Raw genomic sequence first — 13,655 nt, forward strand, 5'->3', positions numbered from 1 at the left:
CTTACTGATAATATTAAACGCAGGCAATCGCGATTACGTTAAACTATACATTATATGGTTCAAATATGCGATATTTTCGAATATGTGCCGTTTTTGCAAGCTCGTGTAAAGGGTGTTTGATGCATTGTCTCGATGGGATGAACGCAATTAAGTTTTCTTCCTTATTGCTAATGGAATTATTATTGAGAATTATGTAAATACTTATTTACGTAGTTTTTATCTGGGCCAAAGTTTTTGAGAAATCGTGCGTGGTTCATTTTGTTATTAAAAAAATTAATATCCGCGTGATTGTCCATTTCATTACTAATCAATAGAAAACGAAACTTTTATCTCTAAACAATTAAGAAGTTGGACCAACAATTAAACAGGACATTTTATTTGATTATAATTTTACCAAGGGCCACACGATGTTATCCATATGCGTTTGATCCATGTATTAATAATGCATGCGAAAATTATATTTTGGATGTTATTTATTGTTTATTATTCATGTAAGTATCAATTGTTTTTGTTTTTTTAAAGTCACCACTTGTGTATCTTATCATACAACATGTTTTATTTATTTTTTTACCACAAATACATCTCTGAAAGGTCCTTATGAATTTCTAAATATAACACAAATCTATTAATACTATTTCAGTTTCATTGGAAGTTAAACTTACTAAGAAAATTGCGTCGCCAACACGTTTGAAACTTACGTGCTTTTGGTCTTATACCCAAGCGAATTTAGTAGCATTCTATCGCTCTTCCAACGATAACAAGTTCCAAAACGCCTTGCAAATAGTGAAGCCTGACCGCGGTTGTGAAGTAAGGACTGCGTTGGAAGCGAATTGCACTTGTGGGAACGGGACATATGTAGATTGTTACATCAACGTTAATCAGGGTTTAGTAGCAGTGGATCAGTGGATGTGTTCAGTGCCGGAAAACGGAAGTCTTTATAGTAGCAATACAGTGATTGTCAGAAAAGATGGTAAGACAGAGCCTGTATTTATTAATACTATTACCTTGACAAAGTAACATGAAGTGTCAATCACATAAACATGTGGTTATATGTTTGATTCTTTATTACGTAAATAACTTGTGCTTACTAATAACGTATATGTCTAACATAGCATCAGTGACGCAATTTGTTTTGAAATTAAGTTTAAACGCTTTTACAAATTACATATTGTCCTATATTTAAGACTATGGCGATGTGCATACAGACGAACATTCCAAACAACATGGTAAGATATGTTAGGGATTTTGTTTGCATGCAGAAAATACTACTGACAAATTATGTGAGAAAGTGGCATATAATAATCAGTAATATTAGTCATATTAATTAGCGTAATATTCATGTCAAAATGAAGAGTTCCGTTAATACGTGGAGTGTTTTTTTTAATTAAATCCATACAGATATCATTGACAATAATAGAACGATTTGTGGAAACCATTTTAAAAAAGCAATCGAGTTATGTGTGTGGAAATTACATTTTATTGCAGCCAGTTACATTATTCACACTTATCATTTTTAAGCTTAACATTTCTCTCAGATTTTTCACAACTTGTTATACTTAATTTCGAAAACAAATACCAAATGAAATCCCTTGATAACAATTAGGAAGTAAATGGCAGTTTGTTAAGTAATATGTAGATAATATGTAGATCCCCACGTAACTGATATGGCAGGGAAGGATTAACGCTAGTTGAATATTAAAATCCACCGATCTTTCACAGAGCAATATAAATTGTAATACATATTTTCTATTTTACTAAACTTCCTTATTCCTTATTCGAAATATTACAAGAAGATGAATATCGCGATCGCGTAGAGCCCTTCGACTATATGCTACTTAGTATTTAGAGAATTAATTTCAGATCCAGCGACAGTCGTTAAATTTGCAGTAGAAACATTTGAAGGGCTGTCAAATGTCAGTCTTAAAGAAAACAGTACAGTGATATTTCACTGTGTTGGGAACGGCTCACCTACGCTGTTTATACGAATCGTTAAAGATGAACAAATACTTGAAGAGTGCCGTGACGATAACGACATCAGTTCTTCTGGTGAAATACATCACGTCATATCACCAGTATCGTCACAACACTCAGGCGAATATAAGTGTGTTGCGTATAACAACCATGGTGAAAGCGAACGATTCATATACTTGGACATATTGTGTGAGTGAACGTGCAGTAAATGTATTTATTGTTGTGGTATACTTATAGGTTATGTAAATTTGCACATTTATATATTTTCTGTGTATGCATTTGCTTAGTTTATACAAAAAGAAACAACTGTGCATACATTTTCTTGATGTTTAATATACTGAGCTCGGATGGCCATTGCTTTTTATTTTGTATTTGTGCGTGTCATAATAGATTATTGTGTTTTTTATTACAGATCCTGTGAGGATGTTCCAGAACCAGTTCACTAAAAATAAAACCATTATTCCATTGCTCGAAGATTTTGCGTTGACGTTCCACACAATTGGCAACCCACTTCCTGATTCTTCCAACTTTACATGGCTTAAGAACCAGAATCCCGACACACGTGAAGACAATAGTACTGTATTACGATGGGTGATCGAAACAAATGGCGCGGATTATAATGTTTCAATTAGCAATATACAAAAAGGGGATTATGGGATGTACGTGTTTCAAGTCAGCAATGGTGTCGGTGAACCTTTTAGGATGGTGTACGTTTTAGAAGAGTTCAGTATGTATTCACACATGTTTGAATATAAGTCCGTTTGTAGGTATCATGAATTTATTTTAACAGCTTTTTTAGGTAAACAAACTTATTGTATACTAAAAATATGTACCATATGGAAATGGTCAAACGACCCGATTAATTTTAGTTTAAACATATGTATTTTCTCTCGATTGTATCGAAAGCCTAGGGCTTATATGGAACGCTCTCGACTCCGATTCCGTGCACTAGAATCAGTGCTTGGTGTCTATGGGAAGATCTACAGAACGCACACGACATTGGGATCGAACCCGTGACCTCCCGGTTGCTAGGCGGACACGATATTCACTACGATACCGCGACCGATTTATTTGAATACAGTCGATGTTCTTAGCTTTAAAAAATCGTCACTTATATGTCAGCTTGATACACATAAATATTCTCGTTTATTGTTAACACGCTTTATTTGTGAAACAATAGCAAGTTTATATTAAGAATAGCTTGCGCAATGTTGAGTCATAAATAATCTGCTTTTGTTCAGAGAAGTTCAACAATGTGTTTTCTGTATTTGAGTTCCACCAAATGTGTTGCCTTTGGATCCTGTGTACATCTCTGAGGGAGAAAGTGTCAATACGTCATGCAAATACGAACACGGTAACCCGCAGGACACGAACATACGTCTGATCAAAGACAATATTACCATCAGCAACGGAACACTATTTATTGAAAAGGCAAGCAAACGTGATCGCGGCATTTACACGTGTGAAGCTACAAATACGATCAGCGAAAGCAAAATGAACTTCACCGGGATAGACCGAGAATTATTTAACGTTTATATTTTATGTAATTATATTGTTTACTAGTTTCAATTTAAATCAATATTATTTGAATGACCCTTCAAATGTAAACATTTAACAGAACAACATGTCCTATAGTTAAGTTATTGTAACTTTCACATTTAATAATTTATTCATGATGGGAATGTAAAAATAAATTCATTAAAATAGTTAGTATTGGTTTGCTGTTTTAAAACCTATATATTACCTCAATATTGAGACAAGTGTATAAATCTAACAGTGTCCTTGTCGTTTTGAACAGGTTTATGTACGTATTATTTGCTAACAAACTCGAGCAATGAATCAACAATCACTGAAATTTATTTTAATACTATCATCGGGCACATGTTTTCTTTTATTTTAGATCCGGCGACAGTGCATAACTTTTGCGTGAAGCAATTTGAAGGTGTACAAAATGTAACACTGTCTGAAAACGACGCTGCTACATTACATTGTATCGGAGAAGGTTATCCAGTGCCCTTGATGAGAATCATGAGAGGAAATACTCAACTTGTGGAACTCCACGGCAATGACTCGAAGAACAACACAATAGAGTTCGTCCATAACATGTCCGTCGTTACGTGCGACGACTTTGGCAATTATTCATGTGTGGCCTTAAATAAATTCGCTCTTAGCGGGAAAGAGCTACATTTGAATGTCATTTGTGAGTACTTTTTTCCCTTCAAAGTGCTTTGCTTATACCGTATTATTTAATTTAAAAAAATATTAATTTTAATTTCGCTTAACAGTTTTGAAAACGTAGTATAACTTTAAGTGTATTATACTGGACTTTTTCCCGATATATTTCCATATAACATGACGTTGGAACATAATATATCTGCATTGGGTTTTAATTCTAAATATACCCCTTACGTGGGCTTAAAACTAGTGATGCAGGTTTTCTAAACATTTAGTTCAAGAAAAAATCGGTTTGCGCGTATAACAAATGTATTACAAAAGCTTTTTTTTATAAATCTCGACTTTAATATTTAATCTGCACGTTCAAATTGTTCGTTACCTAGATTACAACATGTTTGTTAGGTATACTGAAAACAATGCATACGAATATTTCGGGTAATACAAAATATTGCTCAATTGAAGAGGTAGACATCACTCTCCTCGTGGGCAATATTAACTATGCCCCCCCCCCCCCCTCACTGACTACGATATTTATAAAATATATATAATGGTGTTATTTAATAGGTTATTATTTAGTTTCATTTATTCTCGTCACACAGTTTGATTTGTATAATATACGTTGTACAAACAGGCCCGGTGCGAAAAATAAAGAGTGAACCCAATGACAACCAACGAAACGAAGCGAATGTACCACTGAACGGAGAAGTGACATTTCGTTTCCACGCATCGTCTAATCCGCTACCGAAACGCTCCGACTTTTCTTGGAGGAAGTGTATGGATACAAAAGAATGTATTGACATTGTACCAAACGACAGAGTGAAACTAGAAACGTACGGTGCGAGCTGTAATCTAACAATAAATAACATTACTGAAGCTGATTATGGAATGTATATTTTGCAAGTAAGCAACGGTCTTGATAAAATGCATACAGAGGTGTACCTTCTCAAACGACCGTGTAAGTAAACTTGAACTTGTCAGCATCACTTGCCGCCAATAGGATTTTCATTACTGTTTACTGACACGCTTACCGGATTATATGTATTGACCAAATATATGCGTTTTGAGCCGTGACGTTCACGTGATTCGGTGTAATCTTTAAATGATAATACACTACTGCATTTCATTTACAGATTCAGCTTCGACAAATGTAACCCTGATCATCATAGTGTCCGCCACTGGTGTCGGTGTTCTCCTGACGATCGCGTTCGCAGCTTGTTTAAACAAGATGTGTTGTCGCCGGAGTGCTCGGTCTGGTAGGAAGCCCTGTTAAGCAGAGAACGTATTTTGCGCGTCAAGGTCTTTGATATTAGTCTGCTTTGCTGTAATACCGCTCGTTAAGAATTAAAGATTTTATGGTCAGTTATCTATCCCTGATATATTTATGATTTAACCTTACAATAGTGCTTCTATGGTTTACTGGCGGAATTTGTGTTGTTTTGTTATGAAATAAAAGCACATTTTGTACTGCCGTTAGAACTTAGTTTTGCTGCGATGGGGTAATGTTGTATGTACTCTTTATTTTGTTTGGGCCAATTTAGTTGCATTGTCCCTTGTAAAATATATTAAAAGGTTTAACGATATGTCATCGAATCGTCAGACGTTATAAATTTAGTTATGAGCAAAATACTTTACGTGGGTTATTTAAGACACGTCAAACACTATGTCTGTGTACATGTGCGATACACATACGAATACATAAATTGAAACTATTAGATATCATATTCAGATGCACGAATTAAACCAATGCGCTTACCACCCACTACCATTTCGTATATTGTTTTGTTTACTGTTGTTTTTCTTTCATTCAATGAATTGTAGCACTCGTGGGTTTTCCAATGGTAGATCTCATTAACACAACTGATATTGCAAGAGCAGCTGTCAGAAATGAACAGACGTTTCCTAAGTATAGACCAGGAGACAGCATGGTTTACTATGAAATCCGACCACCAGAAGACCCTATAGTCCTTGCAGACGTGTCATTTGGAGACGGTATGTAAACTGAAGGATGACCCACAACTGTTGTATTCATCGCCTACTGATAATAAAGCATTGTAAACAATCGCATTCCTCATAGTGCAGATATTTATGAAAATCATGATTTACATATAATGATGCCGCTAAGTGTCCACAGCACGTGCTATTTTTATAGTATGGACCCTTTTCACATTTTTGATAATGAGTAAAGTAAAAGTTGCCTAGATAAAAAACACAAGGATGACTTTGCGTTAGGTGGAATTGCCTTTAGAGGAATTATTTGAAGAGTTTTACCGAAAGTTTTAACAACATAATATGTTGATTATCGTTGCGCGTGTTAAGGATGTAGTAACTTAATTGTAAAATTTGAATTTCCATGCGTATTTGACGATCCGATCATAAAAACTTTTGATAACGAAACCAGGGTTTCCATCATGCTTTGTTTAAGTAAACAGTTTTTTTAATAAGATCATATGCTTATCATCGTACCTTTTTCGTGTCTTTCTTCATCATAATTTAGATACGTATCAAACAGTGAACAGAACAAGCTAGTTTAAACAGTGTTCAGGTGTGATGAGGATTAAATGGGAACTAGGGTACCCGTGGGGTAATTTTTTTATCAAGAAGCAGGGCTATACGTATATTCATGCCACTGTCTGGTAAACTGTTAGTGCTTCATATTGTAGGTGTTTTTCTTCAGAATTTCAAAAATCTAGATGTTAAATATCTCGTGATAAATTTCCTCAACGTTTGTGATATTTACATATTCCCTGTCATATTCAATGTGATTTTTTTTGTACAGAACACTTGCATACCTGAATGATTCAATAACAATTTATATATAGTTGTAGTATGCAACCATTATTAAATTAAGTTTGGTTTGTTTGATTTACAAATAAATTACTTTTCATTTAGCGTGTACCACGTTGATTTTGTTTTTGTAAAATGAAAACATTAGCGATGAATTTCTATTAACGTAACAAAGTTAATGAACAGTAAAGTGTGTACTGATATAAATAACATAACATAACATTTATTAGGCATAAAACAGCATATTGCAAATTTATAGCCTATACACGGTATGTGTTTGTGAGAAAGCAAAGACATGGTACATGTATTTGAGAAGTACAACACAAAACGATGAATACGAATAGTTAGGTAAAACAAAAGAGAAAAAAAGGCATGTCAAAATAATTCAAAGAATAGAATCAATAATAATACAATGATAATTGCTTTATCCAAATATATATACATTAGGCAAATGGAAACAATAATCATAGTTAATACGGTTAACTTATTATTACATCTGTTCTAATAAACATACTAAATTGAAGGCATATACTTTATATTACGTTACATTTGACCTTAGTTTTAGGGCAAAATAAACATATTTTGATAGGTTATTTAATACCTTTGTTGATTTTGATGACATTAGAATTTCGAATTTGTTCAATGTTGGCCAATGACGAAAGTACGGTTTTAGGTATTGTTTTCTGATTCCGTTATATAGGGGGCATACTAATAAAAAGTGGAATTCGCTTTCTATAGCATTCATATTACAGTAAATACACTTCCTATTTTCTTTTGGTATGTTTTCACGACGACCTATTTCTATCGCTAGATTATGTGCAGAGATTCTGAATTGTGTAAGTGATATTATAAATTTATTGTTTTTAATGCATTTTAAATATTTTTCCGTTTCAAAGTCATATTTGAAATATCGGTATGCAGCCAGTCTATTTGAGTTATTTATATTTGTGAACCAAGTCTGTTTATATATATCCAAAATTCGATTTGTTATTATTTTTAGATCGTACTCGTTTGGGATATGCGTATTTTGTTGCATCCATATTGAAGCTAATCCTATGTGTTCGAGAAGTTCTTTAATCTGATAAGCCCAGTTCCTACCGGCATATGTATTATTACTTTCAGCATCGCTCTTAAGCAAACTATAAATAGATTTTGTCAGTAGGTTGTTGTTCGGATCAATGATTTTTAACCAGTATTTAACTAATGTCAATTGTCGTTTTACATACATTGGGTGTCTACCTAATTCCCCGTAAAGTCCGTCTAGATTTGTGGATTTTCTGACTTTTAGTATCTTACGTAAGAATTTACAATGTATGCGTTCGATATCTTTTCCTTCATGAAAGCCCCATGTTTCGGCCGCGTAATTTAATTTGGACCCAACTAGACTGTCAACAGTCTACATTTTTCGTCTATGTTTCATTCAAGTTGATTAAATACTGTAAACAAATTGTGTACTGCGAATTGTGAATGTTGAGCGATATGTTTTTGCGTACGGTTCCAGTCTCCGTTTTTGTAAAGATTTACACCCAGATATTTAAATGAATCGACAATATCTAATATTGTGTTATTGAATGAAAAATTATATCGCGCATAAATAACTTAAGGCTTTGATATTATGCGTTTCAATTAATTATAGATGTTTGCAGTAAGTAAGCTCTTATGTCAATAAACTTCAATAAATTACAATGCGTGAAACACATACATAAGAAACCGAATTAGCACAAATGAGATTTGTGAATAACACGCGTAGTTTCAAAATGGCATGAAATATCTAGTGATAACAAACTGCGATTACTGGCAAGTAACACCAATGGAAAAACAATACATTATTTAATAAAAAAAGATAATTATACATCCCTAAAACTAATGTTGTTATCAATATATGTAGAACAGTCCTTTTACGTACAAACCAATGATGTATAACTACATTTTTAACATATAATGCGCATGTAAACTGTATTGACAAATGGGCTAATCAAGAGTATTTTTGTATAATTAAGTTACGTTTTATTTATTTTAAATTATAATTATAAATAGTATTTGACAAATTGAAAATTTTAATGAAGACAGTGTCAAAGCTGTCGGGACCATGGTCAGTGTATTACTCCACTAATGGGTAGGGCACGGAACCTGTTGAATGCTTAGTTGGTACTTGATATCTTAAGATTAAGACCGATGGATACACATTATGGGTTCAAACTGACCATGTTCCCTTACAAGGCCATAATGTGATACTTGATGCGACCAGGTTTCGTTATACTTTCCCCTTTTAATACCAACTAAAAAACGATATAATTTATTTAATTAGAATTTTGCATTTATTTTAACTAGATTTTAAAACCTGACATTCGCGTTACATGTGAATGTGTTTCAGGAAGTACAATTTGTTGTCAGTTATCAGTAATAATCGTTCAATTACCGTTATACACTCATTTATAGCTTTTTCCCCAACATCGCGAGCCTCGTTTTGAATAAAACGATGAATCATTGCGTCGTAATTATTGCTAAAAACGAAAAGGAGAATCTTTTTGTTTCGTCTGTCGTCGAAATAAAGTCACTTCATGATGATGTGAATATGGTATTAATAAGTAAGTCTGCGAACAAAGTATGCATTTTGTGTCAACACTAAATTAAGTTTTGACAGTGCATGAGTATGTGGTATGCCTTGAACAAATTACCTTGTTAACACATGTTGCATTTAACATGCTTTTGTTTTATTATGATAATATGCAGCCTGCAAAGATATAGAAAGAAGGCAGAACATTTTTTATTAAAAACATATACTGTTTTACACAGAAAAGATCATGTAGATTTAAGTAGGATTATGTATTTCAGATGTTCCGGAATATCCAACAGCAACGTATGTACTCAGCTGTCCCTTATAAAGTAGAACTTTCTACAAAAGGGCCGGAATGGCTTCGGACTTAAAACATCTTGTCGTCTGAAAACGTCTTTCATTCATGCTTTCATTCATTGTCATTAAAATGAGTTTCAAACATTTCACTATTTTAGAAACGTGCATACATTAAGTGATAAAAAGTCATTTGCACACGAACAATCAAGTATGTTGATTGCTTGTTTATGTCATTTACGACCGCAACTTCTGCTATACTTTTTTGTGAAAAAGTCGCTTGCCTTACATATTGCAACTTGCGTTGTGGACTAGCCTGGTATTTAACAGTGCTTATTTTTATATTTACTTCAAACAACAGCTCTAATAATCCGTCGAGAAGTTCTTAATGCTTTAGAAACACTTTTCGGCGAAAAAGGAAAAACAATTAAGAAAAAACTCATCATATAAGTTTATTTCTTTGAACATTACAGCATCAGTCATTACTTTCGTGTAATCACAAATTGAAGTTTGTACACAGATTGAACTTTTTATACAAATAACCTTAGATAAATATCATAATATATAATAATAATATATAATATTCAGCTTAAATCCTATTTTTTATAATATAGTATCGACATGTGTACCAAATAGTGTTCATAAGTTCGCTGGTAATAAACGAATGCGTTACTTTTAAATATACAAATGTTATACTTTTTAGGGCGGACCATGGACGCTATGAGAGTCTTATCAGAACAGGACAGGATGACGTTCTTCAGTACACCAGTTTGACGTCGGGTCCAAATAACTAGGTGTCAAGATATTTGAACAATTTGTTTGAAACGGTCAAAAATTCACGTGATTGTTCCTTACGTATGTTTGGATCCGTTAACGATTACCAATTCATATAAATAGTTTATTACTTCAACAAGTAGCTTATAGCGCAAATACAAAAATGAGCAACATACTGGTGCTACTTCTGTTAAGAACTCATATGGAATGTGCAATTACTAATTTAGCATGTGTATACTTTGATTGATATATAATTTTCAACAACGCATAATCATACAAATTTAATTAATTTAATTATATACGTTACTACCAATACTATTAAAACATGCTGTATGACATTTTGCTGTGTATTGATGATATGCTTTGTAATGCATGTATCTAATCCCTTGTGGTATTGTAGTTACATAGTGACAGTTGTGTTTTAGCTTTATCTACAGAGCATTTATAGCAAGAATCACTGAAAGTGTACACCATTAACAAGGGCTGTCACGATGCGCCGTTAGCGTATCGTGATATATCATGATGCGGCAATACTGTATCGCGATACGTATCGCGGTATTTTACAGAATGTATATCTGTGAAGAAAACAGCAGAATAACAGGTTTTACAACTTTATTAGACTCAATAATCTGAAAACCATGGTATAATGGTACGACTAGAAACTGTAATAAATGAGAACAATCATTTTCTGACTATAACCTGTCAAAAGGTGATCAACACAATCTAATAAACTTGATAGAACTTCAAACGATTATTTAATCAAAGTATGTTCTGTATTTATCCGCTGTGCTCATAAAAGAATCATTTTAAGCGATTTTTTTAATGACATACATCGCGATATACCGATTTACCGGTGAGTCGTGACAGCCCTACCATTAACGATTGTATACGGTTCGAGTTTGTTTCTCCTGATGTATTGCAGAAAACTAAAAACTAAATTAAACCTTTGACTTATATTTTGACTTTACATTTGTTTGGGTTTGCTCAGAAACTACGATACAGCTTTCAATCAAAATGTCAAGGGAAAAACGTTTTGTTTAAACGGATCGATGTCGTTTCATATTTGTTACAGAATTGAATCGTTCAAATGTCTTAAAAAAAGAAATGGAAGTGCACACGTTATCAAGTCTTTTATATACATCTGGTCAAAGGAATTCTATGAATCATTCGAGGCGGTTTCGATATGAAAAGGATGCATGCACTAATTCAGGATGTTCACATTCAAAGATCGTTATATGTTCTTGCTTACAATGTGTTATTTGAAGACAACGCAATATGGATGTAGTGAATAATTCTTTTCGGATTTACCGCTAGACAAAACTGCCTGGATTTAGTTAAGATAGCTATACTAACCGGAGGCGTGCGCTAAACATCGACGTTTTGTTTTAATGATGCGTATTGAGTCGTTGAGAAATACTAATTTACTCTGATACGTTTGAAAGTATACTATATATGTCAAATCTCCTTATATTTTTAGTATTTCTACCTTTCAAATGTATAAACATTGTGTTGCGTCATTTAAATTAAAACCAGGAACGAGCTATTTTACCACAAAAGAAGTCAATATAATCATGTCTGTACAATTAACATTGTAAACCTCATTTACACTCACAATCAGTAAAATATTGTTTGGCAAAGTCATGTTTGTTTTCCCTATCAGTATTTTGGAATATTTAAAGTTACAATTGTTTTTTTACTAAGACTTGTTTTGGTTTTAATAGCGAATTTGCGGGAAATGCATTCAAGCCTTATTTCAATGGACAGTATTACCACCTGTACATTTTTCGAAATAATATTATTGGCTGATCCGAGAAACATGAAGTTACACAATTAAGCAAACTGAAGACATATTTTTAAAATTCATTATTATTTGTAATAATTACTTTGTCTTTTATGTTTGAATCGCTAGTGACCAGGTAGCATGTATTCAAGGTCGTCATTATTAGGATTTTCCGATGAATCCGCAGATAATTTTTCCAATACCTAATTAACAAATCATGTTGTTAGCTCTTTAAAAATAACTTCAGTAAAACAAAATATCTTTGGAATAATTAATAATCAATAATGATTAAAGAACACACAATATTTAGCTTACACTTTCGGATGTATTATTTGCATTTAAATGCAAAAAGTTTCATTTAAGAAAACAAAATGTAGATAATAAATTTACCATAGTCAAATATAAAACTACAAATCGCCTTATATAGTTAATTGATTTGTCCTCAACGTAAATATCGTAATTTCTATTGAAAAACGTGTTGTTCATGTTTCCAATTTCCATCAGAATAAGCAGCTTGCTGAGCTTAGCAACATTGTTTAGTAATCTGCAGAATTCTCATTGAACCCTTAGATTAAGGCCAAGAACTGTGGCTAGTCTATCTCAGGCATTTTTAGACAAGTTAAACAGTTGGCTCATTGTATCAATATATTTTCTAAGCTTTGTAGACCGGAGCCTATCCGTTTGTTCAGCTCCTCAGTCAATTACAATTGAACGTAAAAAAATCGCTCCTGAATATCTAATGATTGGGATATATATACTTGGAATATATCTTTATTATTGGTAGCGTTTGTTGCATACTTAGTTTGCTGTGTATGAGGAGGTCAATATGTAATTTCATATATTCTGGATGCGAGATCATAAGCAAATTCTTTTTCATTATATATTTATATTTATATTTATATATTTTATATTTATATATTTAATTATTTATATATTAATACTATTAAGCGAAAAAATAATCAACGTGTAATAATTTTACATCGATATCCGAATATCCTGGTAAGTTTGTTTTCTTGTGCACCCAGTATATAGTATTTCTGTGGCATATCTTTGTGGCTATGAACATCGGGTTAAGGACTCTGCAACACAATTCATTGTAAGTAAGTAATATACAAACTCATACCCTAAGCGGTACTTGTGATAATTTTACAATTGTTAAATATCCTGACATATTAAATTGCGATATATAATGAAAAAGAATTTGCTTATTTGCAAACGTTACATTTTATTTCAAACTACTTCCATCATTGGAACCAAACCACTGAACAGCGATAAATTTCTATAAAATGTCTTTGCATAGTGTTGTCGTGACTGACTAAG

The 13,655-nt window shown here is 32.9% G+C and overlaps 1 protein-coding gene across 4 annotated transcripts; it reads left to right on the forward strand.

Moving 5' to 3' along the window:
* Positions 1–392: 392 nt before the first annotated feature.
* LOC127869504 (hemicentin-1-like) lies at positions 393–11,511 on the forward strand. Of its 4 annotated transcripts, XM_052412125.1 has the most exons (12): positions 393–491; positions 641–970; positions 1,185–1,226; positions 1,861–2,160; positions 2,384–2,698; positions 3,245–3,514; positions 3,872–4,171; positions 4,778–5,101; positions 5,277–5,399; positions 5,965–6,135; positions 9,766–9,790; positions 10,485–11,511. In XM_052412125.1, exons 1-12 carry the CDS (start codon positions 419–421, stop codon positions 10,573–10,575), a joined length of 2,364 nt encoding a protein of 787 aa, XP_052268085.1. In that variant the 5' UTR covers positions 393–418; the 3' UTR covers positions 10,576–11,511. The 4 variants fall into 4 exon arrangements, with proteins under 4 accessions (XP_052268085.1, XP_052268087.1, XP_052268086.1 ...); XM_052412127.1 differs by lacking the exons at positions 9,766–9,790; positions 10,485–11,511 and having other exon boundaries at positions 4,778–4,976; positions 5,965–6,129; XM_052412126.1 differs by lacking the exons at positions 9,766–9,790; positions 10,485–11,511 and having other exon boundaries at positions 5,277–5,442; positions 5,965–6,094.
* The last annotated feature ends 2,144 nt before the right edge of the window (positions 11,512–13,655 follow it).

This window comes from Dreissena polymorpha, chromosome 2 (genome assembly GCF_020536995.1).
Source record: "Dreissena polymorpha isolate Duluth1 chromosome 2, UMN_Dpol_1.0, whole genome shotgun sequence".
NCBI classification, from domain to species: Eukaryota; Metazoa; Mollusca; class Bivalvia; order Myida; family Dreissenidae; genus Dreissena; species Dreissena polymorpha.